At 40.2% G+C, this 27,878-nt stretch overlaps 1 protein-coding gene across 4 annotated transcripts in view; it reads left to right on the top strand.

The window, feature by feature from the left end:
- Window positions 1-27,878, top strand: part of nfatc3a (nuclear factor of activated T cells 3a) — a 77,900-nt gene that overhangs the window by 21,098 nt on the left and 28,924 nt on the right. For all 4 annotated transcript variants that reach the window (XM_084719718.1, XM_084719736.1, XM_084719727.1 and 1 more), the window contains 2 exons: window positions 2,569-3,751; window positions 9,682-9,844. In XM_084719718.1, the coding sequence (XP_084575844.1) occupies window positions 2,569-3,751; window positions 9,682-9,844 (1,346 nt within the window). The remainder of the gene's footprint in view (window positions 1-2,568; window positions 3,752-9,681; window positions 9,845-27,878) is intronic.

Genomic DNA, 27,878 nt, shown 5'->3' with positions numbered 1-27,878 from the left:
TTATTTTACTATTAACTTTCTCCTCTGTAGACTTTTGGAGAAAAATTGGAAATTGTTTAAAAATATTTACATTTTTAATGCAAGTTTAATTTTTCTTTTTCATTAGAGAAAGAACAAAGGACATGAGATGGATTTGCTCTATCATCGCATTTTGCAACCCAGATAAAACAACAAAAACTGCTATGGAAGAACCCTCTCACTATAAAACTATTGGTGCTGTTTCTATTTTCTGTGAAGATAGTATTTTGTATAGTGCAGTGTATTTGATTGGAAAATGGGAATGCTTTGGTATGCTTTCTTCACTTTTTCTTTCCTTTTCCCTTACTCCAATTCTCATTGATTGAGAAGATATAGAGTTTTTTTTTTGCTTTTCCTCACAGCCTCTTTCTCTTCCTCTTGACTATGGTGTCCTTCTGTAGCTCCCTGTCAGTCAGTCAGATGCTGTCGTCAGAGGATTCACTGCTGGGTCTTGTGACAGGCAGGCAGGGCCAGTGTGAAGCCGAGCAGCTATAAATAAAGAGCTCGCTGCTACTGACTCTGTTGCTGCTGTAGGATAGAGAGGATAGGAGGGCAAAAACTAAAAAAAAAGCCGTTCCTCTATTTACAAACTTCTTTGAGAATACCCTTAAAGTCTAATTTGACAAAGCTGTCATGTTACTAGTCTGCAGTTATCATTTAAAGGTCAGAAGAATCAAATATGGGAACTTAAATTAACTTATTGCCAGGTTTATCCCATTTATCTGTGCTTGACAGTTTGACAAAGATTTTTAGTTTTGTAACAGTTAAGTTAGATATTTATTCAGTTTTAAGTGATACACAATGATTTTTTAGGCAGGTAGGAACATTTAAGGAATATGGGGAAGTGTTGTGTAATCATTTCACAACCATATGCTATACAGGCTACACTGTGGTTTTAGCCAAGCTAGATGTTTTATGAATGCTCACTGTCCTGGTCATTTTGCAAGTTTCTCAAGGATATTAATCATTTCTTTTTTTGTCTTTCCTTTCATAATAAAGCAGAAGTTGTGCTCATCATAGCTTAAAAAGCCAAATTTGGCGAAGAAGACTAATGTTACATGATGCTTTCTTTGTTTTACTGTTAGTTGTTAGCCAATATTCATTTATTTGCATTCACAGTTGAGTGTTACTATACAAAAGTACACAATAAGCTTTAAGTTAGTCTGTGCTATACTTACTGCACGAAACACGGGAACTTAATTGTCAAAAATGACAATCAGCATGAGAAGAAAATTCTGTCTGAACTTTTCTCATGTGAAAGACTGGGGAAGGTGTGGTTACTCCCAATGGGAGCAGCAGAGCATATCCAGTGGAAGTTTATCAATAACCTCTAACAGAGTAGTGCCAATGCGGACAATGGGCTCTTGTCTATTTGTTTGTGTGTGGGCGTGTGGATGTTTGTGTGTGTACTTTCTGCCTGTGCCGGATGACCTTTGGTATAAATAGCCTGCCGGCACTAGCTGTGATGACAGCCGACAGCACGCACCGTTGTGTGAATTTGTTTCCTGAGTAGTGCTGTTCATCGGTTATCCCTCTTGGAACAATGCCTGTATGACTGCCTGCTACCCAGCAACACTCTGGCCTCTAATTTCCTGAAACTGGCCTCAATCGTGAGCGCAAACTTAGAGCCTGGCCGTACATGGATGTGTGACCAAATAATTTAATGCAATTTTGACAACCAGAGGATCAAGCTGAGTCCTGGTGTAGCACAGTGATGTGTGAACACAAGGTTGCAGCATGTTTGTACATTACTAGTTCAAGAAATGCAGTATCAGCAAATGGACTTGTAATAATGACCAATTAAACCTTCTCCTCTTATTCCTTTTTAAAGCAACAGACACAAGGAGAGTCAAAGGCACAACTATACAGCAACCCAAACAGTAATTGGAACACTTTTAATATCTTCTCAACATCTTGGATCACTTTGGGTCAGCAGTTTGGCATCATAATCATTGTTTCATTTTGGATCTCATGTGCTGGATCGAAGAACCAACACAAACTCTATTCTTGGATAAAAATTATGCCATTATTGATAACTATAGGGTGGGTTAGACACAAATGACCGATGTGTTTGCTGTATTGGTTTTGTTTGATGTGCATGAACACAACCTTAGATGTGCCACTCACTCTTTTTTGGCCTTTTTACAGCTGAAGTGAGGACAGGAAAGGGGGAGAGAGAGTGGGGGGAGACATGCAGTAAAGGGTAGCATGCAGGAGTCGAACCCATGGCCGCTGCAGAGGACTCAGCCATGGGGCAAACGTTCTCCCGGCTAGAGCTATCAGGCCATCATATGTGCCACTACTCCTAAGTATTTAAGTTAACCCATGAATATGGCTTGAGGACTTGTGGCACAACTTAGGTGTAGACTTTACACTGTCCTTAAATTTCTTGATGAGAGTTGCTCTAGATACCTGTAAAATGAATACTTGATGTTGTACTTCTTCATTAGCTCAATGAAGTGAATCTAACTAACATTAAGAAAAAATCAACAGTTGAAAATATTCTCCAGATTGCTGTATCTTAATCTTCCCTTCCTTCTCTTCTCCTAGATCTGGAGCCTGATGACAACACATCATTCTACATCCTAAATGTGGGCCAGCCCCAGTCTATGGTCACCAACCACCAGTCTATTGGCCTGCCTCGTCATGGCATGCAGTCCCACGCCCAGGTCATCAGCACTTCCCCACGCTTTCAGTCACACAAACCAGGATCTGAGCCTCCGAGCTATGAGGCACAAGACTCCAAGTACGGCACCTCCCCCCTGCTGCCCTCTGCTCCTGTGGAGGCACCAAAGGCCTTTGAGTGCCCGAGTATCCAGATCACCTCCATCTCCCCCAGCTGCCAGCAGGAGATGGATGCCAATGAAGAGGATCTCAGGGCCAACGGTCCTGATGGGGACTACCATGGTGATAGGCCCCTATCCAGAGACCATCTGTATTTGCCCCTGGACCACTCATACCGGGACTCTTCGCTCAGTCCTAGCCCATGCAGTAGCCTCTCCTCGAGGAGCTGGTTCTCTGACGCCTCCTCCTGTGAATCATTCTCTCATGTCTATGACGATGTTGACTCAGAGCTAAATGAAGCAGCTGCCCGGTTCACCCTGGGCTCCCCACTCACATCCCCAGGCTGCGCCTCCCCTCAAACCAGTGGTGGAGTTTTGGAGGAGCAGCCTCAATGGCAGCACCATCACCCAGCCTTCGTGCATCACTCCCACTCCATCAGCCTGTCACCGCGACAGTCCCCCTGCCACTCGCCACGCACTAGTGTCACTGATGAAAATTGGCTTAGCCCGCGGCCACCTTCCAGGCCCTCCTCGCGTCCCACCTCGCCCTGTGGGAAGAGACGCCACTCTAGCGCAGACATCTGCTACCCCGGCTCACTGTCTCCTCATCACTCCCCCACACCCACGCCAGGACCTTCACCTAGAGGCAGCGTGACAGAGGACACCTGGGTTGGCAGTCCTTCTGTAGGCATGTCGCCCTTCCAGTGCTGCCCATCTGAGGCGGACATCCCATCCAAGACACGGAAGACCTCACAGGACAGAACAGCTATGCAGACTGGGAAAGGGGAGCTGGGGCTAGATGACCAAGGAAATATGTCTCCTAAGCTAGACTCTCCTTCAGACGATGCCCTGCACAGTCTGAAGAAGGATGGGCCTGGGGAACAGTTCCTCTCAGTGCCCTCTCACTTCTCATGGAATAAACCGAAGCCTGGTCACACACCTATATTCAGGTAAATTTGCTGATGTTGAAAAGACAAAAAAAGTGAATTATACCAAAACATATACCAAACTTTCCTAAATTCAGCTCTAACTCACGGATGCTGTCATCTAATTCAGCTAAAGCAAATGATTCACGCAATGTAGAAGACTGAGTGGGACAGAAGTGTCACATGTTTTTATCTTTAGTGAGGACTTTCTCGGTTGAAAGAACTTTCTTTTGCAATCCATTTGCTCTATTCTACTTCCTGTTTGTATTTGAGAAAGACTTAGTGACAGTCATGACTTCAGTGTTAGTGTGGATTAGTTTCTTGATGCATTACATCCTAAAATTTAAAGTTTTTTTTTAAAACTCAGAGCTAAAAACAGCATTTGGCATGTCGAGAACTCCCTCTTTATCAGAATTTTTGTGAATTATTAATGTAATCACCACTTGGCAAGACAGTACATGTCGTCAATCTTAAAAGCAATTAGTAGGTCAAGGCTAAACAATAGGCCTCAGCAGTGAAGGTTTTTATAGTGTTGTGAGCCATCATAAAGATTTAGAACCCCTTTTGATCTTGGAGAGAAGTGTAAACATTGCAGAGCAGTAAATTAGTATCAAATAGTAGGTTAGGTGAATGATAGGCCTGTTGACGGAGCTCTGCAGATCAATGTTCAGTAATGGAGGGAACTTTGAGCTTTGTATCAGCAGTATAAAAATGATTTAGTCACACTGTAGAGTAATACAAGTTTATTAGTGTTTTGAGGGAAACACAGGGACAAACACACACGCAGAATCTCCACATTAAAGAGTGACAGGCTCAGTCAGAAACTCATAATGGAGTTTTTTCAGGAGAGGAGTCTGCTGTCTGTTCTCCAATGTGTGCAGCAGATGAAGACATGGCCTTGTTTGTGTGCACTGGCCCCTAGCACTGTAAATCAGCACAGGGCGCATATGGCAAAGGGGCTACCACACACACACACACACACACACACACACACACACACACACACACACACATATACACAGACATACACGGTCACATGTGTAGACATAACACAAATGCTTGCTCACATAGACCTTACACTCTCCAGACAATAACAGGGTAACATTGTCAGCTCTCTGATGAGTCACCATTTGATCTTTGCATCCTTGCCCTTGTAAGTGACGGCTAAGACAGTGTCAGTGTGATGTCGACATTTCTGTAGAGTTAGGTTCTACGAAGAACACAGCGGCTGCTAATTTTTTAACCGTGCTGTTCATGCTAACCAACCTGCCTTCAATACTTGCTCAGTGTGGCATTAAATTTGCCTTGAATTTAGCCGTCGAACAAAATTTCACTTGGTGTGCATGCACATGTGTGTTAGTGGTGTTTTGAACAGATGGGCCAGATGGAATGGGTTGGCTTGGGTTAGAGTGGGTGGGATTAAAAATCGGTAATGTGGTCCGACACTTACTTTGACAAAGAGTCTTCTTATACCTTGCTCCCTGAACTGTCTGCAATGAAATATTTTTCTTTCGTTTGCCAAAAGGTTTATTTAAGCAAAAGGCCTGTATCACTCTGTGGCAAATATAGTATGCAGTCCGTAGGGATGTCACAATTCTCCAAATTCAAGGTCTGATTTGACTTTTGATTTTAAAGTCATGGTTTGATTTTTCTTTTTTTCCTTCTTTAAAAAGATCTATATGGTATTAAGTGTGATATAACAGCCAATAAGCTACGCAGTATCATCTTTGAAGCATTGTATGTTTTTTTACACACGTGCCAGATGCCGCAATTAGGTGGGGATGGAGAGAAAAGAAAATACTGTGAAAACTGCTGATTCTGCCTTTCATTTCAACTATTGAAATTGAAAGCTCATTCCAATCGATTTTTGATGTAATATTGATATTGTGACACATCTGGTAAGCAGAACCTAGGCTAGAATTTGTTAGCAAAACAATTGTCATTGATGGAATGAGTGAATTAACTATTAGCATTTCCCTAATTTGCTTATTTTTTGTTTTTGAGCCTTAAAAGCTGGAGTGACTGACAGAAAGAATGTAACAGAATGGGATAACCTATGGGACAAGAAATGCTATTTTATTTGTTGGCAGCAGCAGAGGTACTGATGATATTATTGATTAGAGGTTATGTGTATGCCAGGAAGCAATTGTAATGTGCTTCAACATAAAACTGTGAGAAAACAATATAAATCTACATTGTTTGATATATATTTACTGGTAGTTTGTTTATAAGATGCTGATTCTGTGTGATTTAAAATGTGACTCACATTCATGCATTGTGTGTAGTTGCAAGGTTACCTTGTTCACTGGATGGAAAGAATTTTAATGCGAAGATGGAGACAATAGTGAAGACTAGGTGGGTTGTGGGGATGTGATTGGACAGGGAGCCCCTACACCTGGGCTTAGACATTTGAGAAAGGTTATGCTATGTCAGGACATAGGCCTCCGCTACGTCAAGAAGCTCCTATTTCCTCTGTCCTCTTCTACTCCTGTTACCGTAGCAGCCATGCAAACCCACACTTCCTGGGTGGTTATGCCATGGCTGTCAGGAGGAAAATGTATTGGTTAGGATGCCTCTATTGCACTGTGTTAGATCTTAGATAAAGAATGTTGTCAGGTGTTTGAAAATCAAACTTAAAAGGACTGAGAACAGGTCTTTGTTGACTATCTGAACATTGCAATAGACTACACATTCATCATTGCAGTTACTCTGTACAAATACCCATACAGTATACATTTTGTTCAAAAGCAGGATGAGAAAAAAGGGACAGGCTTTAGGTGACATTTCCATGTCATATGTGGTAGGGGAATCTATAGAATGTAGCTCAGTTAGATTTGGAACCACAAGGCATCATTTAGCTTCTTAAAATTTCTATAAAATATCAGACACGTCTTTTCATTCCAAAATGCAGTCTTTCCTTTGGATATGGTGCCAGTCTGTAAGACAGTTTATGAAGTCAAATGGCTCCACTGAAAGCATGACTCACATGTCTTTAATTCAGACTGATCAGATTGGTCTGCACATAGCCAGCACTTGACAGGCATCTGGAAAGAGAAGAATTGAGAGAGTCAGCCATGCTGGCTAAAACTTAACAAACTTTCCCTTAAAAATTATTTGTACTGTCAAAGAGCTATCTTTCAGTTTAGACTCAGAACATTTGCATGCTAGGAGCCTGTACTGCTGCGAAAAGAGCCAAAGAAAAACACCGTGTGACAGTGGGCACAAAGAGCCTGCTGTTGCCAAAACTGAGTTAGAGATCAGTGTGTAGCATGGGGTGTCTACCACTTGGCCCATGAGACACCCCAAACTTACAGCTGCTTCCAGTCAGTTCACTGACTCAGGCCGAACACACACACACACATGCATGGACACTGTGAGTGTGTGTGTGCATACATAGATACACAGTTTAATTTATGATTGTGTATACTGGTGTGCTAAAAAAACAATGGCACTTTGTAACTGCTGCCAGACACAACACCTGGGTGACACACATATAACTTGTGCTGCCCTACAGTAGGCCTCTTGGTTCATGAAAACTTACTTGTGTACATTGCAAAGATGTGAAAAGGTAGACTTAAGTAAACAAAAATATGTAAAAAATAAGTAGAGCAACCATTAATCTAAAGAAAACAACAAATATAAACTTAACAATGGATCTTCTGAAAGTATCTTTTAGTAACATTTGAAGCTGTCTTGCACATTATGACTGTGACAGTGACAGATAAAAAGAAAATGGTAATAAAAATGACAAAGTTTTAAAATATATATATTTTATTTTGGGGGTTCCAGTTATAACACATTTTTCATATTAATAAAATGGTCAGACCTAGCAGCAAATACAGTAAACCATCAGATAAGCGTACAACTAAATGAAATAACACAGTAATTAAAGCAAAGGTGAACATACAGATGTTACAGTAATTACAATGTACAAAAATTCATTAATATCATATAGGCTACTACACTTTGTAATGTTATTCCATTTGCCCTGTGCCATCCCCAACCCAGTCTTTTGTTTATTGATTATTACCAACATTTTATTTTAAAAAAATCCCATCTTTCCTTTAGTAATGTATGTTAACTTTTCCACAACAATGCGTTGATAAATCGCTAATATATCGATTCATACTTGGTCTTAGGGTTGCAACAGCCAATTATTTTTATTGTTGATTGATTTTAATTATTTTCTCCATTAAATGATTAATTGTTTGGTCTATAAAATGTCAAATAATGGTGAAAAATAGACATTAGTGTTTCCTAAAGCCCAAGATGACATTCTCAAATGTCTTGTTTTGTCCACAACTCAAAGATATTCAGTTTACTGTCATAAAGCAGTGAAAATAAACAAAATATAGAATATTAACATTTAAGAAGACTTTATTTTCTATTTAAAAAAATCCTCAATTTGATGGATCAATTATCAGTATAGTTAGCAGTTAATTTAATAATCAGTTTAATTGTTGCAGCTCTTCTTGGCTTATTCACATTTTCCCATCCTATTGCTGTCTAAACTCATAAGATACACAAGTCTGCAATCACTTGTTTTTATTATAAAATCATTTGGATGAACAACTTTGGCAAACAAGAGACTTTTAGTTTGGTGTTCTGACTAACTAGATCAAGAACCTTCTACAAAAAAAGTTTTGCCCATATTATATTCCTATAAGCAGACAAAGAGTGTTTCTTTAGCATTGTTGCATATGAAGCATGTGTCTAGCATATTGAAATGAAAATGACAAAATGATATATAGTATATGTAGTATAGATATAGTTAGTATCCTAATGAGATACTGTGTCTTCCGGGTATTTAATTTGGATGGTTATTTTTTCAGTATGTCTACCATGAAATGCCTTTTGGTCCAGATTGCTTCCTGTTTTGGGTGTTTGAGCATGTGGCACTACACTCGAAAGTCATTATTTTAAGTGGATTGTGTGGGTTGTACTAAGGTGTAATTAAATAAATTATAATCAACAACAATAAACGCAACATTTGGAAAAGGTTACGGCTTGGTTGACGCTAATGGCTGATGCCAGTGTTTACAAAATGTTTTGGGGATAAACTGAGCTAATGTACTCTGATGGAGAGACCCAGTTTCTCTGTGGAGAAGGCCATCGAGTGTTTTATTTTCGAGTGCAGCTGTTCAAATATGATTGTTGCCTACACAGATAAAAAAAGAGGCAGGGAGGAAAAACACACAATGCCAGCCCCTGTGTTGCACTAGTACATGTACAATATACACTTATAGAGTATGCACACACGCAGTAATTTACTCACCGTCTGACACAAACTGTCATCCTCCCACCCATTCACTGACCCACACAGAAGACTCAGAAAGAAAAGCCCCCCTTAGAAAGTGATTCACCCTTAAAGTCTTAACTTGACCTATGACAAGTGTTATGGTTAAGAACAGGACTAATGCATGTGGGCATTCCAGTGAATCACAGTCTGATGGGGCTAAGTACAATATGTTACACCCGCTTTTTACACCCATTATAATGTCTCAGACCATGAAAGGGGAATGCCACTTTTTCAGGTTTAGAATGCTTTCAGAGTACCTTAAGACAGATTGTTGTCATGAGCCATCAAGTAGAGCAAGAGGTTGACCATACTCAGTGATGTCACATGGATTAACATGTCTGAACAGAATAATTTGAAATATGGAAAATGTGAAGGTGTGAGTATCAATGCAAATTTTCTGGGTGAAATGCTTACTGCAAATGCTGTTAAAATGTTCTTTCTCCATCACTGATAAGATTATGTGCTCTCTCTCAGTCTTATGCCTCAGGTCAGTTAAATTTATATACACCAATTACCACAACCACAAACCTTTCCACTGTATGCTTTGAATGAATCTCTGAGCTATTTTACACACCACTGTGTATTATAATGGTTTCATACCAAAGCCCTAATAGACGCTTCCTCTTTTGTGGGTGTGTGTTCATTTTCTCCTCAGGACGTCCTCACTGCCTCCCCTAGATTGGCCATTGCCGAGCCAGTTTGGCCAGTATGACCTGAAGATAGAGGTGCAACCCAAAGCCCACCACAGAGCGCACTACGAGACAGAGGGCAGTCGTGGAGCTGTCAAAGCAGCATCTGGTGGCCACCCAATTGTAAAGGTAACTTATTTGGGCTTTTCCCCACACGTTTGGGGCACTTACTGCTACTCAACCATAAGCATGTGTCACAAACCTCCACTATTTAGTAGCTTAAACCTGAAACTGTAAAGACCTCTACCCAAATACTAACAAGCTTAGTGGTGAAAAATTCCTCTTCATAAAAATGGCCTAAATCTCTTTCACAGAACAGAAGCTTTTTTTTTTTTTGCTCTGTTAAACAAAATAATGGCACTTAGTCTCCACCATACTGACTAACTTTTTCCCTGAGGTCAGGAATGATTTATTTTGTGTTGACATGACGCTGGCCTTGCATTAGTTAGCTTAACCACATAGCCAAGACATCAGCTTGGTATCAGCCTTCAGTGTTGAAATTAAATATGAAAGCAGTTGTGTGGAGAGTATAAAAAACCTATACTCAAGTAAAAATACAGTTTGTCCCATAAAAAAATGACTCAAGTAAAAGTGAAAATTACCATTTTGGAAAGCTACTCAAGTAAAGCTAAATCGTATCTGGTAATAAATGACTTAAAGTACAAGTTTCTTTCCAGCTTAATATTTTTTAGCATGTTCTGCACTTATGAAAGTAATGTTGAAGTTTGATTTACATTATCTGCCTCCTAATCTGCCTCACACCAATTTCCAATCCCAGCAGACCACTTGTCACAACATAAATTAATGTCATTATCATCAAAAATTAACATATGTGTAACTTACATCAGTGTGCTTGTGTAGGATAGAAAGGGAGGTTTTAAAAGTGAAGATTTTAGTATTTTTCAGGAGGCACAGCAAGCACTTGATCATGTAACTGTTGTCTTTTTTAGATTTTGGTTTAAAAAGTGTGGCCAGATGTGGCCAGGGATTGTCATTGGAAGCTGCCTCTTGTTCTGGGTTTTGTCCTGTCATCATTGCATTTTGGTCAAACTCAATCCCAGATTTAGAGCAGACTAGATGTAGCCAAGGTATAAATGGTAAATGTAGTGAAGAAAAAAATAAATTACTGGCTCAAAAATATACTCAAGAAAAAATAAAATTACAGTATAAAAATGGAACATGAAAAGTGCTTCTTCCTCTTAAAAATGTTTTATACAAATATACTTTTCCCTCATGTGCATTACTTGTAACTTGTTACTACCCACCCCTGCATGAAAGGAAGAGAAACAAGCTGAGCCAAACTTACTTGCTGAGCAAAGGGCTTCCTGAGGTATAAGCTTAAGTACTGTCAATCGATTAAAATATTTAATCACGATTCATTGCATGACTATCTGTAGTTAATTGCGATTAATTGCACAATTTTTTTTATTTGTTCAAAACGTACATTAAAGGGATATTTTTCAAGTGTTTAAAGAATAATTCAAATGTAACTTTATTAAATAAAATACATTAACCAAAACAATGACAAATATTGTCCAGAAACCCTCAAAGGCACTGCATTTGGCATAAAAAATATGTTATATGTTATATGATAATAACATGACAAACCCAAGTACATCAGGCACAGATGTGAATATTGACCTGCTCAATTTAATATTAAGGCCAAAACGCACTAAAAACATCAATAGAAAAGTCAGTTGAAACCCCTATGGCGCACTACAGGCTTCAGATTTAAAATTTACCACAGAACCATAAGTATTTTAGGAAAAGTAGCTATGCATTTATTTATTTCTTTAGTATTATTATTGTTAATAGTAGTTTATTTCTTTAATAAAATATTGTCCTCTGAGGATAAAAATCCTCGCCTTTATTCAGCTCAGTCTATATAATGATGAAACGATGTGTGATATTCATGTTTTTGTATTAAGGCAGCAGGATCATCCACATCAGTGTCACTCTGACAGTTTACATCAGTGAGGATGTTTCAGACCACAGCAGACAGCAAACTGCACACTGACACACATCGAGGAGATGAAGAGGAGAGTCTGGACTCTTCATCATGACTTACAATAATGCAGCGCAGTGACAAATGTTTTTGAAGGAGATGAGCATCTGTCTGTTTGGTCTTTGCAGCAACAGATATTTTAATTTGTAGTGTTCAGACCACAGAACTGTACAGTAACATGAGGATTCATGATCAATAAAGTTTTTATATCGGTCGGTACTTCACACACTGGCTCCCCCTCCTCTCTGCAGCTAGTCTTTCCTCCCTTACTGTTGTGATCAATCAGCATGAAAAATTAAGTGTTTAAAAGTACACAAATTGGACAGAAGTGTACAGTAACATTATGATTCATAATCATATTTTTTTTTATATCAAGTCGACATATCTGCCCATATTCACACAGTTTCTCCCTCTCTCTTTCTGCTGTGGGTCTGCCTTGTCTTTACTATTACCTGGTTTCAGGTGGAGCTGCAGCTCGATCAGCACTCTCCCTTTCCATATACATCTGTTTCTTTGCGTTGAGCCAGTTGCGTTAACAGACAAGCCTGTTTACATTGTAAAACATTGTACAGGGAAGCTCGCTTCTGATTCAAACTATTGGTCAGGCCAAGAGACAGAATGTGCATTAATTGCGCGTCAAAAAAATTAGTGCCGTTAAAAAGAATTTGCGTTGGGGCATTATTAACACGTTAATTTTGACAGCCCTAGTAGGCTGTTTTCCAGCTCACAGAGATGGCCCTTCACACTAATAGTACAGATAGCAATATTTGAATGATAAAATGAACCCATTAGTGGACTATAAATGAGTCATTATTCTGCCTCATAGCTCAGACATCACCTGGTTGTTGTGAATGAGCATTACATTTAGGGTTTCATTTTACAGATTTGCATGTGTGGATTGTCACATGGATCCTCTGCTGCAGGAGGACTGTCAGTCAAACAGTTGAAGCAGGAAGACAAGCAGGCAGACAGGCAAGAGAGCTGTCAGTGTAGCCCAATCAGCTGCTCTGTCATTCGATAGCACCTGCAAGAGACTGGGTGCTATCATAGAGCGATGGCTACTCTTCTCTCACAGAGTAGTGAGACAGAGAAAGAATGAGAGAGAGCAAGAGCGGAAGAATTTCAGTTCCATTAATATTTCAAGAACACAGTGACAAGCTTCCTTTGTGAGTATGATTAAGATAGGGCCTTTGAGCTGGACCATGACCATTGTTGTGTAACCCAACAATGGCGAAGTTCAGACTGCCAGTGCAGTGAGCTGTCCAATCAGCTCAGTGAGGTTGCCACGCACTGTCCACTATCTTCTGTAGATCTAGCACAATTGCACCTATTAAGCTAGCATTGCAGGGGCACAAATGATTTTCTTTGTCAAATTTTGGATTATAGCGTGTTGTCCAGCTTGTTGTGTTTTTGATCCCAAGCACACTGTGGTGACACCCCACATAAAAAATATGTAAAAAATAAAGGTTCTTGAAAATGTCATCAATATCTAAATGCAATTTAATAATTATTATTGGGTGTGGGCAACGTGTTGTCATTGCTTGGGACTACAAATGGGAAGTTTGTTAGACCAACTCAGTCACGGCTCATTATGCACAATATACAGAAGATGTAACAATGAAAAGAAATACAACAATCGAACAGCTGTGAACACAAAATCTCCTGAAACAACAAGGAAGCCCAAATTACTGCCATTTGTTGCTTTAGAAACAGCCCATGTCCTCATACATTCAGCCATGCAGGCTCCCTCCAGGCCAATCATTAACCATTTCAACCTCAGTTAGACCAAGATTCTATCCTGCCATATGTGACGATGCATAATTTAGCTGTCAAATGTTTTCAACTGAGCGTTTGCCACGCTTGCCCTCATTCCTCATCCCCAGAGGGAATTGTTTGGTTAGGGCAGTTTCCTTGCAGAAGCTAGTGAATAGAGAGTTTATATCTGAGGTCAGACAAGGCCATTTTGAAGTTGATTCCAAACCCAGCTGGAATCTGGTCTACAGTACCTACAACACATGCTTACCTCTGACAGTCAGTGTAGCCGGTTCTACTGTAGTGTGAAGAGTCTGGTTTGTTCACCCCAAAAACTTTTTTCATTAATGTATATTTTTCTTATGCAACTTGTTTGGCTGAATTTTAACCAAAATTAAAATCTAAAGTAAGAGCGACATTTACAAATCACTTTGTTCGGTTCTTGATAAATCTCATATAAAATGATTTGGCTGGGTGCCTGAAGCAGCACAGATAGTTACAAAAAGGGAAAGTGTTCATTCTGTAGATGTTCAGTAGCAATATGCTAAAAGCGAAAAGCAAATGCATTTCTGCTGGAATGCACTTTGATGATCACATTGACAAGTAGCAATGTGTTGTCACGGTCGGAGGGAGCAGACAGAGCAAGAGAAGCCCACAGACATTTACTTGTCATGGGCAGTGGTTTGCCCTGTGCACAGAGAGAAAATGTGTGGGTGAATGAGTTGTATGAAGGAGGGAGGGGTGAGTGTATATGTGATATTAATCTAACAAAATATTTACATCTCTCTGCATTCAACTATTAAATGTGCGGCTTCACTCTTTCAGTGTAGTGGCAGTTTTCAAACTTAATGTTAACTAAATATTAAATTACCACAGATTTCCTGTTTATTGAACTCACAGTAACTCACCTCTCTTATCCTTTACAGCAATTTTATGTCCCCCAATATTTTTAGGATACACTTACCAACTCATAGTGAAGACCAGGACCATTAATTTGGTGGCTCGTGGGCCAAGTCTGTCTATTTAGCAACCTCAGTCTGGTCAGTCTGATCATTTACAAATATGGAAAAAAGTATATTATTGTAATTTTTTGTAATTAAACTGCTAACATTCTAAGTTTATAGGTGTTAACACTGTTTATTAGATGATTATCATTTTATTAGAGGGCTAATTAGCCCATTAATTGGTTATGTCTGATGTTAAGCACACAGATATTTATTTTATTAAAGCATTTTAACTCAGGTTGTTTAAGCAGAGGGCATTTCGGAAAGTCCAGATGACAAAAAAAGTCACATACAAAACCACTACAAAAATTTCTAATCTATGATTACTGTTGTTTTTTGTTCATAATATTTATTTTCTCTTTTCTTTTGTGAAAACAAATTGAAATTCTTAAGTTTACAGGTCAGTCATAGGAAATGTAAACATCTGGCTTCTAAGCACTTTACTTTTTTTTCTGGCTAATCTAAAAAGTAATTGAATAGGCTTGGCGTGGACAGTAAAAAAAAAACTGACAATCAACAGAAAGTTAACAGCTGTTTTGTGTTATGTGAGTAAAGATAGTATCAGCACTTGTTAAGCAGGTCTAACAGTCAGTCTTTGTTTACTAAACACCTAGTCCTCTATTGTTAGTCCTCTTAGCCTCTTTTTGATGCACTGTGCAAAAAAGTACCATATTGAAAGGTCGTGTCGTCACCAGGTGACGCCATAATTGTTTTTTACAGGAACACACTGGCACATACACATTGTGCTCTGTATTATTGTCTGAGATTATCAGAAGAACATGTGTTGAGATGCTGGATAGAAGGTCAGACCTTTGTTAAAATTAACACCTAAAAAACATACACAACAATATCAAAAACATGAGACATTGGAGGGAATCTCAATGTCATTCAGCCACTGTTTTTTACTGTGTTAACGAGCTTGCGCATATCATGTTTCCCAGGTGCACAGTAGGTGTGACCTGAGCTATTCCCTGGAGGCAGAATGACACTGGTGCCAGGATGTGTGATTGCAGCTTCTCTGCCACTGAATTTGAATAGGTAGACTGGTCATTTTTAACTCCACTTCAGATTGTGCTATGATGGTGGCAATGTGTATAGTGAGAGGTTTAGTAAACGGGTTCATGAAATATTACAAAAGTATTATTTGACTGAATATTTTCATACCACTGTAATGAGAATTCTGTTTTTCTTCTCCACAACATTCTCCACTCCACATTCAACACAAGCTTTACTTCCGAGGTTTAATATATTTGATCTAAAACACTGTCATACTCCAGCAGCTGCCCTTTCTACAGAGTGCACTTCTACGTCGTCTGTGGCCCTGCGGGATCTCTCATTCTCCTCGGGTCTTGACTCTGGTGGTGTGATGTCACCAGATGACGGCATAGCTGCCATCTGGACGTGGTGATGACTTCCTTTTGTGGACACACTGTTGCCCAGATCAATGCACCACTGAGCTGCTGTGTCAACAGAAAAACAAGAGAATGTCTGAGGAAAGAGTCGTGTGGCTGGTTTGATTACACGTATTAAACACTTAAAAATGTTTGTGCTATAGTGTTGAGAAGAGTGAGTTATTATGGTATCTTCTACATGGTTTGTTAATCCTGTCTTCTGGCCTTTGTTGTTCATCAGTGCTAGGTCTGCTGTTTGTTTGTGGATACATTTGATTTCTTCATCTGGCCTGCTTACAGTCTGAAATCTATGATTTCTTGGCCAGGCATTTGTATTTTGGGTTCAGTTCTATAAAAGGTTGAGAGAATGCCACTCCATATTGCCTTGTGTAGTCTAAGAAAGCACATTTGCTTTTATCTTAGAGTCATGGCTGATAGTAGTAGTCAAGAACAAGATTATATAGGTTTCACTATTACATTAGCATAGATAGATTAAAAAAAAAATGAGCGGATGAGCGGAAGAAAATGGATGGATGGTAAAAAATATAAAATGTTAGAGTTTGTATAAAGTTGTGACTTCTTGAAGAGAGCAAGGAGTGCAACTTAATAAAAAGTGATTCTGCCAGGACTAGTGCTGTGCAGTAGTTATTGCTTGGATATGGGGTGATGGTAGCCAACAGAAAAAATCAGAAACTAAAGATCTAATCTAGTCTGTGCATCTTTACATTTCAGAGGTGGTTAGAAAGCTTATCCATGTGGCTTGAGGTCAGTTCTGTGGCATGCAACCAGGTTTTCCTCCTGTGCTGACTGCCCTCTCTGAAATTGCTGTGGTAGCTGCAATGCTCACGTTCTTTTCCCTCAGTGTACTCAGTATTGGAAAGCGCACATCACAGACTGGTGTAGTGAGTCCAATTTTCTTGCTTCTACCTGCGGCGATATTCTTGGTCTAGAAGATCACATTTGATGGATCTAAATAGTACTCAGTTAGGTAACCTGTGGCTGCAATTTGGAGATGTGTGGATACTTAACTTTGAGGCTCAAACCACTCTACTTTAGCAGGTATAGTACTGACTTCAAGTAGTGTCTCACAGTAACATAATACATACCTGACTAGGCATTAGTAAACTCTTGCAGACAAGCAACAATTTTTTTTCCATTACAATCTCAGGGATGCCTCCCCACCATTGTCTGGTTTTCTTGTGTTGGGCCTGCTAATGACTTCAGTGATCAGAAGCAATGAGGCAACAGTAGTATGGCTTTTTGTCTTGTCTTGGAGCCAGTGTTTGTAAATCTGATTTCTTTAAACCTTAACATTGAAACTGGGGTAGGCAGTTTATTTTTGGTATCACTGGGGAAAAAAAACTACATAATAACCTCTCGGAAAATTGTAATTAAGGTAGTCTGAGAGAAGACTAGATATCTGGATTTCCCCTTTGCTCTGTTTTCAGGCTTTGACGAGAGACTTTGGCCAATTGCAATAAATGATTCTGCAAAAAGATAGTTGATGGTTCCCAGGTTGTCAAATACAGATGATATGAGTCTGAGCCAGCAACCAGAGGTGGCAGTATTTGATGACCTGGAAATGAGACTCAACAATCACCAATTTCCCAGAATCACTTACCGCCCCTTTAAAGAGTTAATTTAAAATGAAAAATGAAATAGCTCACTAGAAATGTAACAAAGCATTATAAAATAGTTAGATTAATATGTGGTTTTGAAGTTACGAGGGATTCATCCAGCAACTGCTTCTTCACCCAGGTGCTTTTGATAAGTCTGTAGATTGTTAGGCGTGGTGTCAATAAGGAACTTTCAAAATTGACCCATTCTGCAAGAAGAAAATATTCCAGTTTCTTCTTGTAAATTTTTGGCCATCTACTAGCTTGAGTATCAAGGCTTTAACTCGGTGCCTCTCATCCAGATTTCGGAGAGAGTCTGTGTAGGATTTAATGGCTCAGTTGAAGAGCAGTTTTAGGTCAGTGATTTCTAACCTGTGGTTTTTGTCCTCAGACACAGGATGTAGGAGCTGTTAAAAAATTGCAGGCATAGAAAATAAGAGGCAAATAAACCACAGAGGAGATCCTATTATAGAGCTCAAGTCTGAAAATTTAGTTTTATTTTAGCATGCTTTTTTTGTCGTGCTGCAACAAGCTGATATTGTAAGCTGGTCTTCTGTGTGTACTTATAGCATCTTGTGACATTGAAAGTGTATATTGTGTGGTGCATTTTATTAAGCAGTAGACATGCCTTTGAATCCAAAATCACAGTAAATTGTGCTCTGGCAACACAAAGATTAAAACATGAGGCAACAGTGCGTTGGAAGTTTGACACCAACTTGGTCCAGAAATACCAATAAGAAAGACATGCAATCTAAAGCAACACAGGGGTGTCCTAACGCCTTGGCTGGCAATGGTCAAAGCAGTCAGCTCCTTTTCTGTCTGTCTGTTTGACTGTACAGTAGCCAGACAAACAAAGACCACAAATTGTGACAGTGTTTACATTGAATTGTTTTGACAGACATGATTCATGGCACTGGGTTCTGTGAGGAATGCTGTGTATTCCTATGACTGACACTCACTGCTAATGATATTGCTACTAGCCACATTGTAGCTTTGTTGAAGTCCATCTGTCAGCAATGTTTGTGGGGCTTTTTTCCATTACAATAATTACCTCTTTTTTATGTGTAAAGCACAACAAAATAACAGAAATCCTCCTCTGCATGATCTACTGGTTGCCAGAGAAATATTTGAACTTTTTGATGGTTGAAAGGAATTATTTACAAAATAAGAATACATTGAAAGAAAGTTCCACTGTACAATATACAAGCATTCTGTTTATACAATATTCTACAGACTTGAAAACAAGCATTATGTTATTGATAACAATGTACAAATGTTATCATTTGTACATTGTTAACATTTTTGAGGTTAACTAAAAAATGTGCAAGATCCAGATGTTTCAGCAACCACCACGGACCACGCATCCTTTTAAAAAAAGATTTTGTACTATTGCATGATGGCCTCATCTGTGCCTGGCTGTTTTAGCCATTCCTCTGGGGCTAGCTGCAGACCATAATCGGTACACCTGTTGCTAGGAGACATATAAGTCCAAAGCCTCTCTGGCTGGCTGAGGTATCCTTGTGCGTATTTAACCAGCTTAATTGAGTGCTGCTGCACCCACACAAGTATAAGGAGCCCCTCTGGTATTACCTGCTGCTACGGTTAGAGGCAGGCAGACACAACAGAAAAAAGCTGAGGAAACTGTCACAGCACACAAACACTGCATAGGACAGTGCTTTATTGCAAATCTGAAAGAAAGAGCAGACAGTTGGAAAAAATATCATGTCCATCTTTAAACTCGTTGCAACAGTTAATAAATCTAAATTAAGCCTTGGTGTCTGGTAACAAGGATTTGAAAGAGAATATGATGAAAGCTGTCCAAGACAGCCTTATATTTCCACTGGCTGGGATGCAATAAATGATTTTGATCCCAATGCTTGAATGCATGGTCATGACCTCATTGCTGTCACTCTCTCTGTCTCTGTCATTCATTCTCACATTGTCAGCATCGTTAACCCCTTCTCTTTTCTTAGTCTGTCCTTATGTACTTTCTTTTCTTCTTCTCTTACTTGCCCTCTAGCTTTGCCCTGCAGTCACCAGGTCTCTCTCTGGCTCTGCAGACTCTTTCAATAGACTGGCTGCCATAATGTGGGGAGACACACAGACAACAATGCAGAGCCATGCGGTTTGCACTGTGTGAACTGGCTGGAGCTGGTGTTGCTTTGCCCCGGGGCTGTATTTGATGTAAACATGTTGGAAGCTCAGCTCTCATTTGTTGTAATCAGGCTTAGCGCACAGTGAGAAAACAGTCACTGAGAGGGGGAGGGAGAGACGGAGAGAGTGAGTGAGTGAGTGTGTGTGTGTGTGTGTGTGTGTGTGTGTGTGTGTGTGTGTGTGTGTGTGTGTGTGTGTGTGAGAGAGAGAGAGAATGAGTGTGTGTGTTAGAGGGGGAGAGTGGGGGGAGGACAGAATGGGAATAAGAGGAATTGAGCTTGGACCAGTCTAGCAAGGCCATATACAGCCCTCATGCAGTATACAGTAAACGCTCCTGTGTGTGTGTGTGTGTGTGTGTGTGTGTGTGTGTGTGCACATGTGCTTGCGCATGTATTGACCTTGTTTAAACAAACAGTCAACCGGCCCCCTGGCTCTCTCTGCCCTCCCTAGTGTGCTGGGCAAACAGCAAGCCTGTGTGAGCTGCGCTCTGTGTGTGTGTGTGTGTGTGTGTGTGTGTGTGTGTGTGTGTGTGTGTGTGTGTGTGTGTGTCCATAGATCCCTGGTCTGTGGCGGTGCCACAGTGCCACAGTAGGGAAACCACTGTCAGATAAAATGGGCCCACTCATGACCTTGACCACCATTGCTCCTGTTTTTACATCTGTTGCACACATATGCTAGCCAGACTGTCACACGCACGCGTGCACATGCGCACACACACACACACACACACACACACACACACACACACACACACACACACACACACACACACACACACACACACACACACACACACATATTATCTCTCTCACACACATCACAAAACTTTCTACAGTTTAGACCAAAGTTAGTGTGCTTAAATCCACACATTCTAAAACACACATAGCCTCTCCAGCACAAGCTCCACAGAGCTGTAGTTTACACCAACGTGAGTGTATGTAGCTGCTTGCTCATACACATACACTCATGCATACACACAGAGTCTCACCATGGCAACAGTGGAGCAACACAGGGAAACAACTTGGCAGAGTCAGGCGCTCACTGTGAGAAAGTGTCAAGTTACGGCAGAGGGCTGGAGCTACGGTAGGTGAGAGGCGAGGACAGGGACGGACAGAGAGGAGAGAGTGACAAAGGGAAAAGAAGAGGGAAGAGATGAAAGAAAGGAGGGAAGTCAGAATAGGAGGGGTGGGTGAAAGAAGGAAGGATGAAGGAAAAATAAAAAACAGAGTTGATAAAATGAGGAAAAGAGATACAGAGAAAATGAATGAGGCTTGCAGGTTGGTGCAGATGAAACACACAGTATAGCCCCTTCTACCCTGGACGAAAATTTCACAAACACCCACAACAGCAGTTCTGAAGATGAGCATTGGAACGGTGGATGAGCATCTTATTTCTCCTGTTCTTTAGTTATCTAAAGCTTTTATTATGAAGCAGCAAAATCAGGGGTTTTCATGGGCAGTAACATTGGTGCCTCCTATAAAACTGAAAGTGAACATGAAACAGTATAACAACACAGATACCTGAGAGTACAAACAGCGATACAGGAGAGAAACTAAACATCAAACCACAGAGATTCAGAACTACAGAATTACTTAGAGATGAACACACAGGCTTTTAAAACGCTGGTCTCTTTCAAGACATGAATTGATTCCCAGTTTTCTAGCACACATAAGACAAAAAAATAAAGATAAATGGGTCTGCTGGCAATGGGAAAAACGGTATATGTGAAGAGAGGGAGTTGTTTTGTTGCAGAGAGCAGGTGACGTTCTCCATCCTAGCTTTGCTCATGTAAATATCCCATTATCAAAACTCTCCGTACCAGCTCTTAATACTGCTGTCATTTTTTCTATTTTAAACAAAAATTAAAATGCTTCGGTGTGTGTATGCCAGGGTGACTGTTTATGTGTGTATGCTGTGATGGGAGATGTTTTTCCCCTCAGCTTGCTTGCCTTATTACTGGATCAGTGGAACAGATGAAGGCCAAAAATAAGTGGGGAATTTATTTAGTGGGAGCTGAGTATGTAACCGTATCCAGCGGTTTTATTTTAGGGGAGAGAGTTCATCCTAAACTCGATCCACAGTCAGAAGCAACAGTGGCAGCCATGAGTTAGTTACAGGCTTCACCGAGCACAGGCCCAGGGACATGTGACCGGTTTTAATGTCAGTGCGGTTTAATATAAGAACTGATCTCTATCAGGCCTCAGTTACTTGCTGACTGACCAGCTGGGCTTAGTGCACTCTGGACGGGCAGAAAGGTGAGGAGTTAAAAGTGCAGAGACCACCCTCCTGTGGTATTTCACACTCAAGCATAGATTCAGGGGGTGGCGGAGGGGTGACTAAGGAATGTGAAACAAGTCAAGGGGGTGTGTGTGTCGTGTGCATTTCAGTGTTGAGAAGCCTCCCCTGCCTGGTATTATCCATGTGTGCTTGTTTACATGTCCTGCTGTTTGCAGGTTGTGCTTTACCCATTTTCCAAAATGAAGGTGCGAATGGGCCCCTGAAGTGTGTTTTGACTCTATTTGAGGAGCTCATGGTATCACAGCTAAATAAACCAACATCAGTTTAAGCATACACTATATATAGAATATTTTCATCTCTAAACAGACTGCTTTTTCTGATGGAAAATTGCTGTTATACAAACCAAATGTCATTCTCTCCAAAGCAACTATACAAACATTCACCATAAGAAAAATTAGTAATTTTACCTCGCAGAACATGGGTTGCTGTTCTACCGCTGCCTCCATCTGTTAATTTGTGATATTGTGTGAGTTCTCTGAATATGAACCATGCTTCTAAAACACCAAAGTCACACAATAGCACAAACTAACAGACTGAGGAAGCAAAAGACCAGCAACTGTTGTGTCTGTGAGTTAAAATGACTGATTTCACCAATGGAGCGATTTTTAGCTTATATAATGGCAATTTCCTGTCAGGAAAGGAAGTCTGATGCCAACATAAAGCGGTGAAAATATTCTAAATCTAGTGTACACTTATATTTACATTACACTGTACTGATATTGACTTTTTTAGGTGGACCTTTCTTAAGTGGCCTAGATACATTTTGTTGCAGACACTGCCCACAGCAGTACATTTAGATTCAACATTATAATATAACAAGAGATAGTTCCACATTAGAAAGAGAAAATCTTAAAGAGATAAAGTCTTAAAGTGGCATTGCATAGCTTCCATGCTGGTGCACCACTCTGCTTCTTCAAACTAGGAAGATGCCAACCTCCATCTACTATAGGTAATTCACTGACTATTAATAAGTGCCTCATACAACCTTACTTCGAATAATCTGAACCATCCCTTTAAAGCCAACTGATGCAGGCTAAAAATTTGGGATTATTGTAAATCATTTAATATTGTGCCAAAGCATTGGAAAGACTACTAGTAATGACTTCCCACCTGCTCTGACACGTTTCTTTTCCTGTTCAGCTTCCATCCAGTATGTTCTGGTATCACTGCATTGAGCCCTTGTTGCTAAAGTAAATGTTATTCTTTGAACACCGCTGTGTTGAAAGGCTTACATGTGTTCAGTTTTTGTTGACTGTATCACTTCTGTTACTTTTTGCAGTTTACATTTGTAAAGCTGCTCTGTTTTTTTCCAGCCATCTAAATGCATCATACTGAACTGAATTAAGGAAACACCAAACAGAAAATAATTGTGTTTTTAGTAACAGTTGTGACTGTGGCAAAGGGACTGAATTAGCCTGGCTGTGTGGTTGGTATGTTTCTGTTTGGCCGGGAGTGTTGATTCACTGGGACTGTTGAAGTGAGCCCTTTCTTTCTGGCCCTCTAATCAGGTTTTCCCGGTTGATTATTTGATTTGGAAAGAACTCCTGGCCTGCTAAGTGTATGTTTGTCAACACTCTGGCCCCACACCAAATCCCTCATGTGCAGAGACGGAGAAATAGAGAAAATGCATGAGGACACAGAGAGAGGCAGAGATGAAGAGGGTAAATGGAAGGAAAGTGAAAAAAAGTAGGGACTTTTTTGTTTTGTGGTGACAGTTTGTAGTGTTGGCTGAAAGGGGAAAAATAAATCTTAGACAACCTCTACTTTATTTAAGGTTGTGGAACCTCACCAATCACAGTTTTTTTCTTTTACATCCATCTATCCTTTCTTACAGATACATTCCTCCAGACACTGTTAACTCATTTTATACTGTCTGGAACACACATGGTGCTGCGAATAAACATGCCTTGATTTATTGACACACACACACGTGCAAGTGCTGTCTGTCTGCACTCACTTCCACAGTGTGCAGCAGACATGATCATAAAACAAGCAACACAAGCCATAAGACTGTTGATCCCTGTGACTCCATGTTTCTTTGAATCCAGAATGATGGTGTCATTTATAGCCATGGATCCATTCAGACCAGGATGCATAATTACCTTTTAGCTTGTTACTGGCAAGATTTGTACTTTCATGTGGCTTTTAAGATCTAATGTGGTTTTCAAAGATGAACCCATTACTGGTTATTATAGGGGCGTCATGCTGGTCCTCCATGCAACTTCCTTCCGAATACATCTCATGTGCCAAATTCAGTGAGTTGATTCTAGTTTCTCTGTGTACTATAGCTGTCAGCCTAACTTTGGTTTTGGAAATACAGTATTCTCTCTGCGCGAGTTTGTATGTACTTTTGCATGAGGAGGAACCTGCTGTCTCTGGCCACCATTGCTGTGGTTAGTGTCACTCAGATTTTATTTTGTCTCCTGCAGCACCCTCTGCACTACAAGAACCTACAGCAAGCTCACGTTTACTGACTGCACAAATACAAAGATACACACACAAAAACAATGCAAATTACTGATCTGTTTAGTCATTCAGTCTAATGCAGACAAGCCACCATCACTGAACAGTGAGGATGGATGTGATGGAGTAGCAATATAACTTGGGGCAGGGAGTTTTTGCTTTAAAACAGAGCCTGGGGATTGGAAATGTGATATTTAAAAGCATGAAAAACCTCAACAGTCAGTAAAGTAATCACTGAATTATTGGTAAGCCTTTCCATAATAATTAAATTATACATGACTATAAATGCCACAACGCTTTCCCACAGATTTTTTGTGAAGTAATAGTGGGAGCAGTATTTTCAATGTCAAGATATTTAATTTCAGTGCAAGTCTGAAAATGTAAAGGTATACTTCTTTCACATTGTGCCAGTGTTAGTGCTATTTTTCCCCTTTGCCTCTTTGTAAAAGGTTTTTCCAAATTTTCTCGACTCGATTGTCAGCAGACACTCATTATCCGTGCTCAGTAGGTAGATAAATGAACATCAAGTGTTATGGTGACCTCTCTGAACCAGGCAGCTGTGTGGCTTCTCCCTCAGCTCACTCTGAAAATGCCAGCCTGGACCTGCACCTTGCAGCCCAGACTTGTGTATAGCCTTCAGCCTCTTCCCTCTAATCAACATGAGACTCTGGGAAGTGGAAGGGAAGTGTTCAGTGTAGGATTTAAATTGCCAGTTGGTAATGGATGTAGGGTGGCTACATATCCTTAAAAAATAAAATTCACATTAATAAAGGGCCTTAAAAAGTATTAAATAATGTTAAATATGTATTTGTTGAATACTATTTGTTGAATACTGTATGTTTATTAACGTTGCCTGCTGTCTGGATAGCATAGCTAGTCAGCTAACCTGCAAACTTCAGTTTCTGTGGGTTTGCTTTCTCCATAAATTCTTCAGTGTTTCCCTTTAGCCTTTAATATCCACGTGTAAAAACTGAGACAATCATCAGTCAAATCAACACAAAAAAGTTGACTAGATTCATTATAACAGACTGTCTGTAGATTTAATGAGACAGGATGGCGTTTACCTATTTCAGGCTCATTTCGGACTGTAAGACAATTGTAGTGATTAATATCATTAAGGATATATTTTTTTACACTAAAAATGTACTGAGACAAATGTTCTTTAACTCAACCAGTTATTGTCATTTTACTTTACTTATCATTTTGAACTGAAAATATGTATTTACTCAGAGGAGTATGCATGCATTTCACATTTAATGTTTAGTTTTATGCAAAATTAGCCTTAAATTTAATTAAACTGTGGCATTAGAAAGTCTTAAAAAGTCTTACATTGAACTTGCTGGTACATGTAGACACCCTGGAATGCTAATCATTATTCATTAGGCCTATAAATATTGAAGGTGCTAGGTTAAGGTAACCGTAGTGCATCTTCTAAGTAACTGCTGTTAAGTAGTAACAAAAAGTCTACTTGCCAGAAATAGATTTTCCCTTGTTTTATTTAAGTCAGCACTCTCTTGGGAACCAATGAGTCTTTATTGAGCTTAGTAGCACAACCCTACAAGATTTTTATTCACCTAAGAACAGTGAAGCATTATTGAGATTTAAGCTCAGCCGCCCTGCCTGCCTTGAATCTGCCTCTGGAGGCTCGTCCTCTCACATAGCCTGCTGTAAACACAGCGTATTTCAGTTTTTCCACAGCTCAGTTCAACATAGGTGCCCCTATACCTTGACTGTTCTCACCACAGGGGACAGTCTCGGAAGTAGCAAGGGAGAGAGAAAGAGAGGGAGATGCATAACTGAGCACAGGCTACCAGTAAGTCTAATGACAGCAGTTCCCATGAACTACACCTTTTGCCAGTACTGGAAATATGTTGTATTTGATAATCCTGCTACAAACCAGCACAAGTTAATAATTGGCTTCATTGAAAGTCAATATTTTGAAACCAAGCAGGAGTTTCTTTGCTGTTTTTCTCAGGTACATACTGTATGTTTCCAGGCACCTGATTGTGACCAGTTTGAGCCCTTTTATTTTAGCTAGTTTTGGAACAGCACATGACAAATCCCAAGCTACACCCACTTTCTCTCCTTCCACACACCACACTTTTGTACCAAACATTGACACAGTGGCGTGTGACGCAAACCTGCAAGGCAGGAAAGGGTCAGTAGCCAGCTGTGGTGGGGTTGAGGCTTGGCAGTTCCTGGGGTGAAACGGCAATGAATGGCCTTGTTCTTTTCTGTTACCCTCAATGGGCTGCCCTCCATCTGAGCTGGAGGTGTGGGCCACAAGGGCAGTGTGGTGGGAGTGTGTATGTGTCTGTGTGTGTATGTGTGTGTGTGGGGGGTGCCATCTTGCCGTCACGCAGTCTGCCAAGCACAACATTACAACAGTAGTGGGATTGTGTGGCCTGTGTGTTTGTTCTGTCCCTCCGAGGAGGAAAGGTCCTGCTCTCTTTTCCATCTTCCCCTTGTCTCTACCTGACACGCAACTCTTTTCCTTCATCCGACATCTCACCTGTCTGAGTGGAAGTGGGGGAGGGGGGGGGGGGCAGCAGTCAGGGACTAATGCACAGGGCAGCTGCTAGTGTTGATGCCCCATGCTGACCGTGCTGGCACACATGAAGCACTGGATTTGAAAAGCCTGTTGACATTTTTACTAGCATTTTTTTCCTTTAACCACAGTGCAGCCATTAAAAGGCTTTTTATATACGCAGGACCTCACAGAAGATGGTGTGAATGATGCTTTTTGTATAATTTTATGTTAAATTTAATATTTATTAGAGTATTTAAGCTCAGTACAAATCACACTTCCACAGACGAATTCATTCATTTTTAGCATTTGTACAATTTTGGCCATGTGGAGTTGACTTTTGTTGATTTTGTTAATTGATATGATGTTTTAGTTTTAGTTTAGTACACCAACTATTTGCTCTTTTCATAAGCGCGCCCCCTGCACTCTTGTCCAGACATGGGGAAGCTGTAGGAGCACCAATGAGTGCAGCATCGTAAATTGACAATAAGAAGTGAGGTTGAGCCCTACACTGTAACTTGATCAGCTATTAATAACTCTCAATTGTCTGTCAATGTAAAGCTAGGTCCATTATGCTGAAAATATAAGCCCACTACTCCGAAAATACACACTCTAGAGTTGGAATTCAGTCACTGCCTGCCCTTAGCCTGCCTATATGTGTGTAGCAGTTTAGACCCCAATTTAGGCAATTTGAGACCCCTGTCTTAAAGCCAGCTCAGCATTTTTGCTTTCTCTTAGTTTTCTTTCTTGTGGTAGCAGGTGCAGACACCATATGACTTTTATTTGGTCTTGGAACGATTAACCAGACAAGGTTTCAAGGTTCTGGTAAGGTTTTTGGAGGTAACAGTGTCCTGCACATAATCCTGTTAAGGGGCAATGCATGCAAGGGGAAAAAATTATAAGACTATTAGTTGAAAACATCAGTGTCAAACTGGTTGGAGGCCAAAACACCA

Source organism: Lutjanus erythropterus, chromosome 1 (genome assembly GCF_056507025.1).
Source record: "Lutjanus erythropterus isolate fLutEry1 chromosome 1, fLutEry1.hap2, whole genome shotgun sequence".
Taxonomy (NCBI): domain Eukaryota; kingdom Metazoa; phylum Chordata; class Actinopteri; order Lutjaniformes; family Lutjanidae; genus Lutjanus; species Lutjanus erythropterus.
This window is presented reverse-complemented; position numbering and strand designations above follow the sequence as displayed.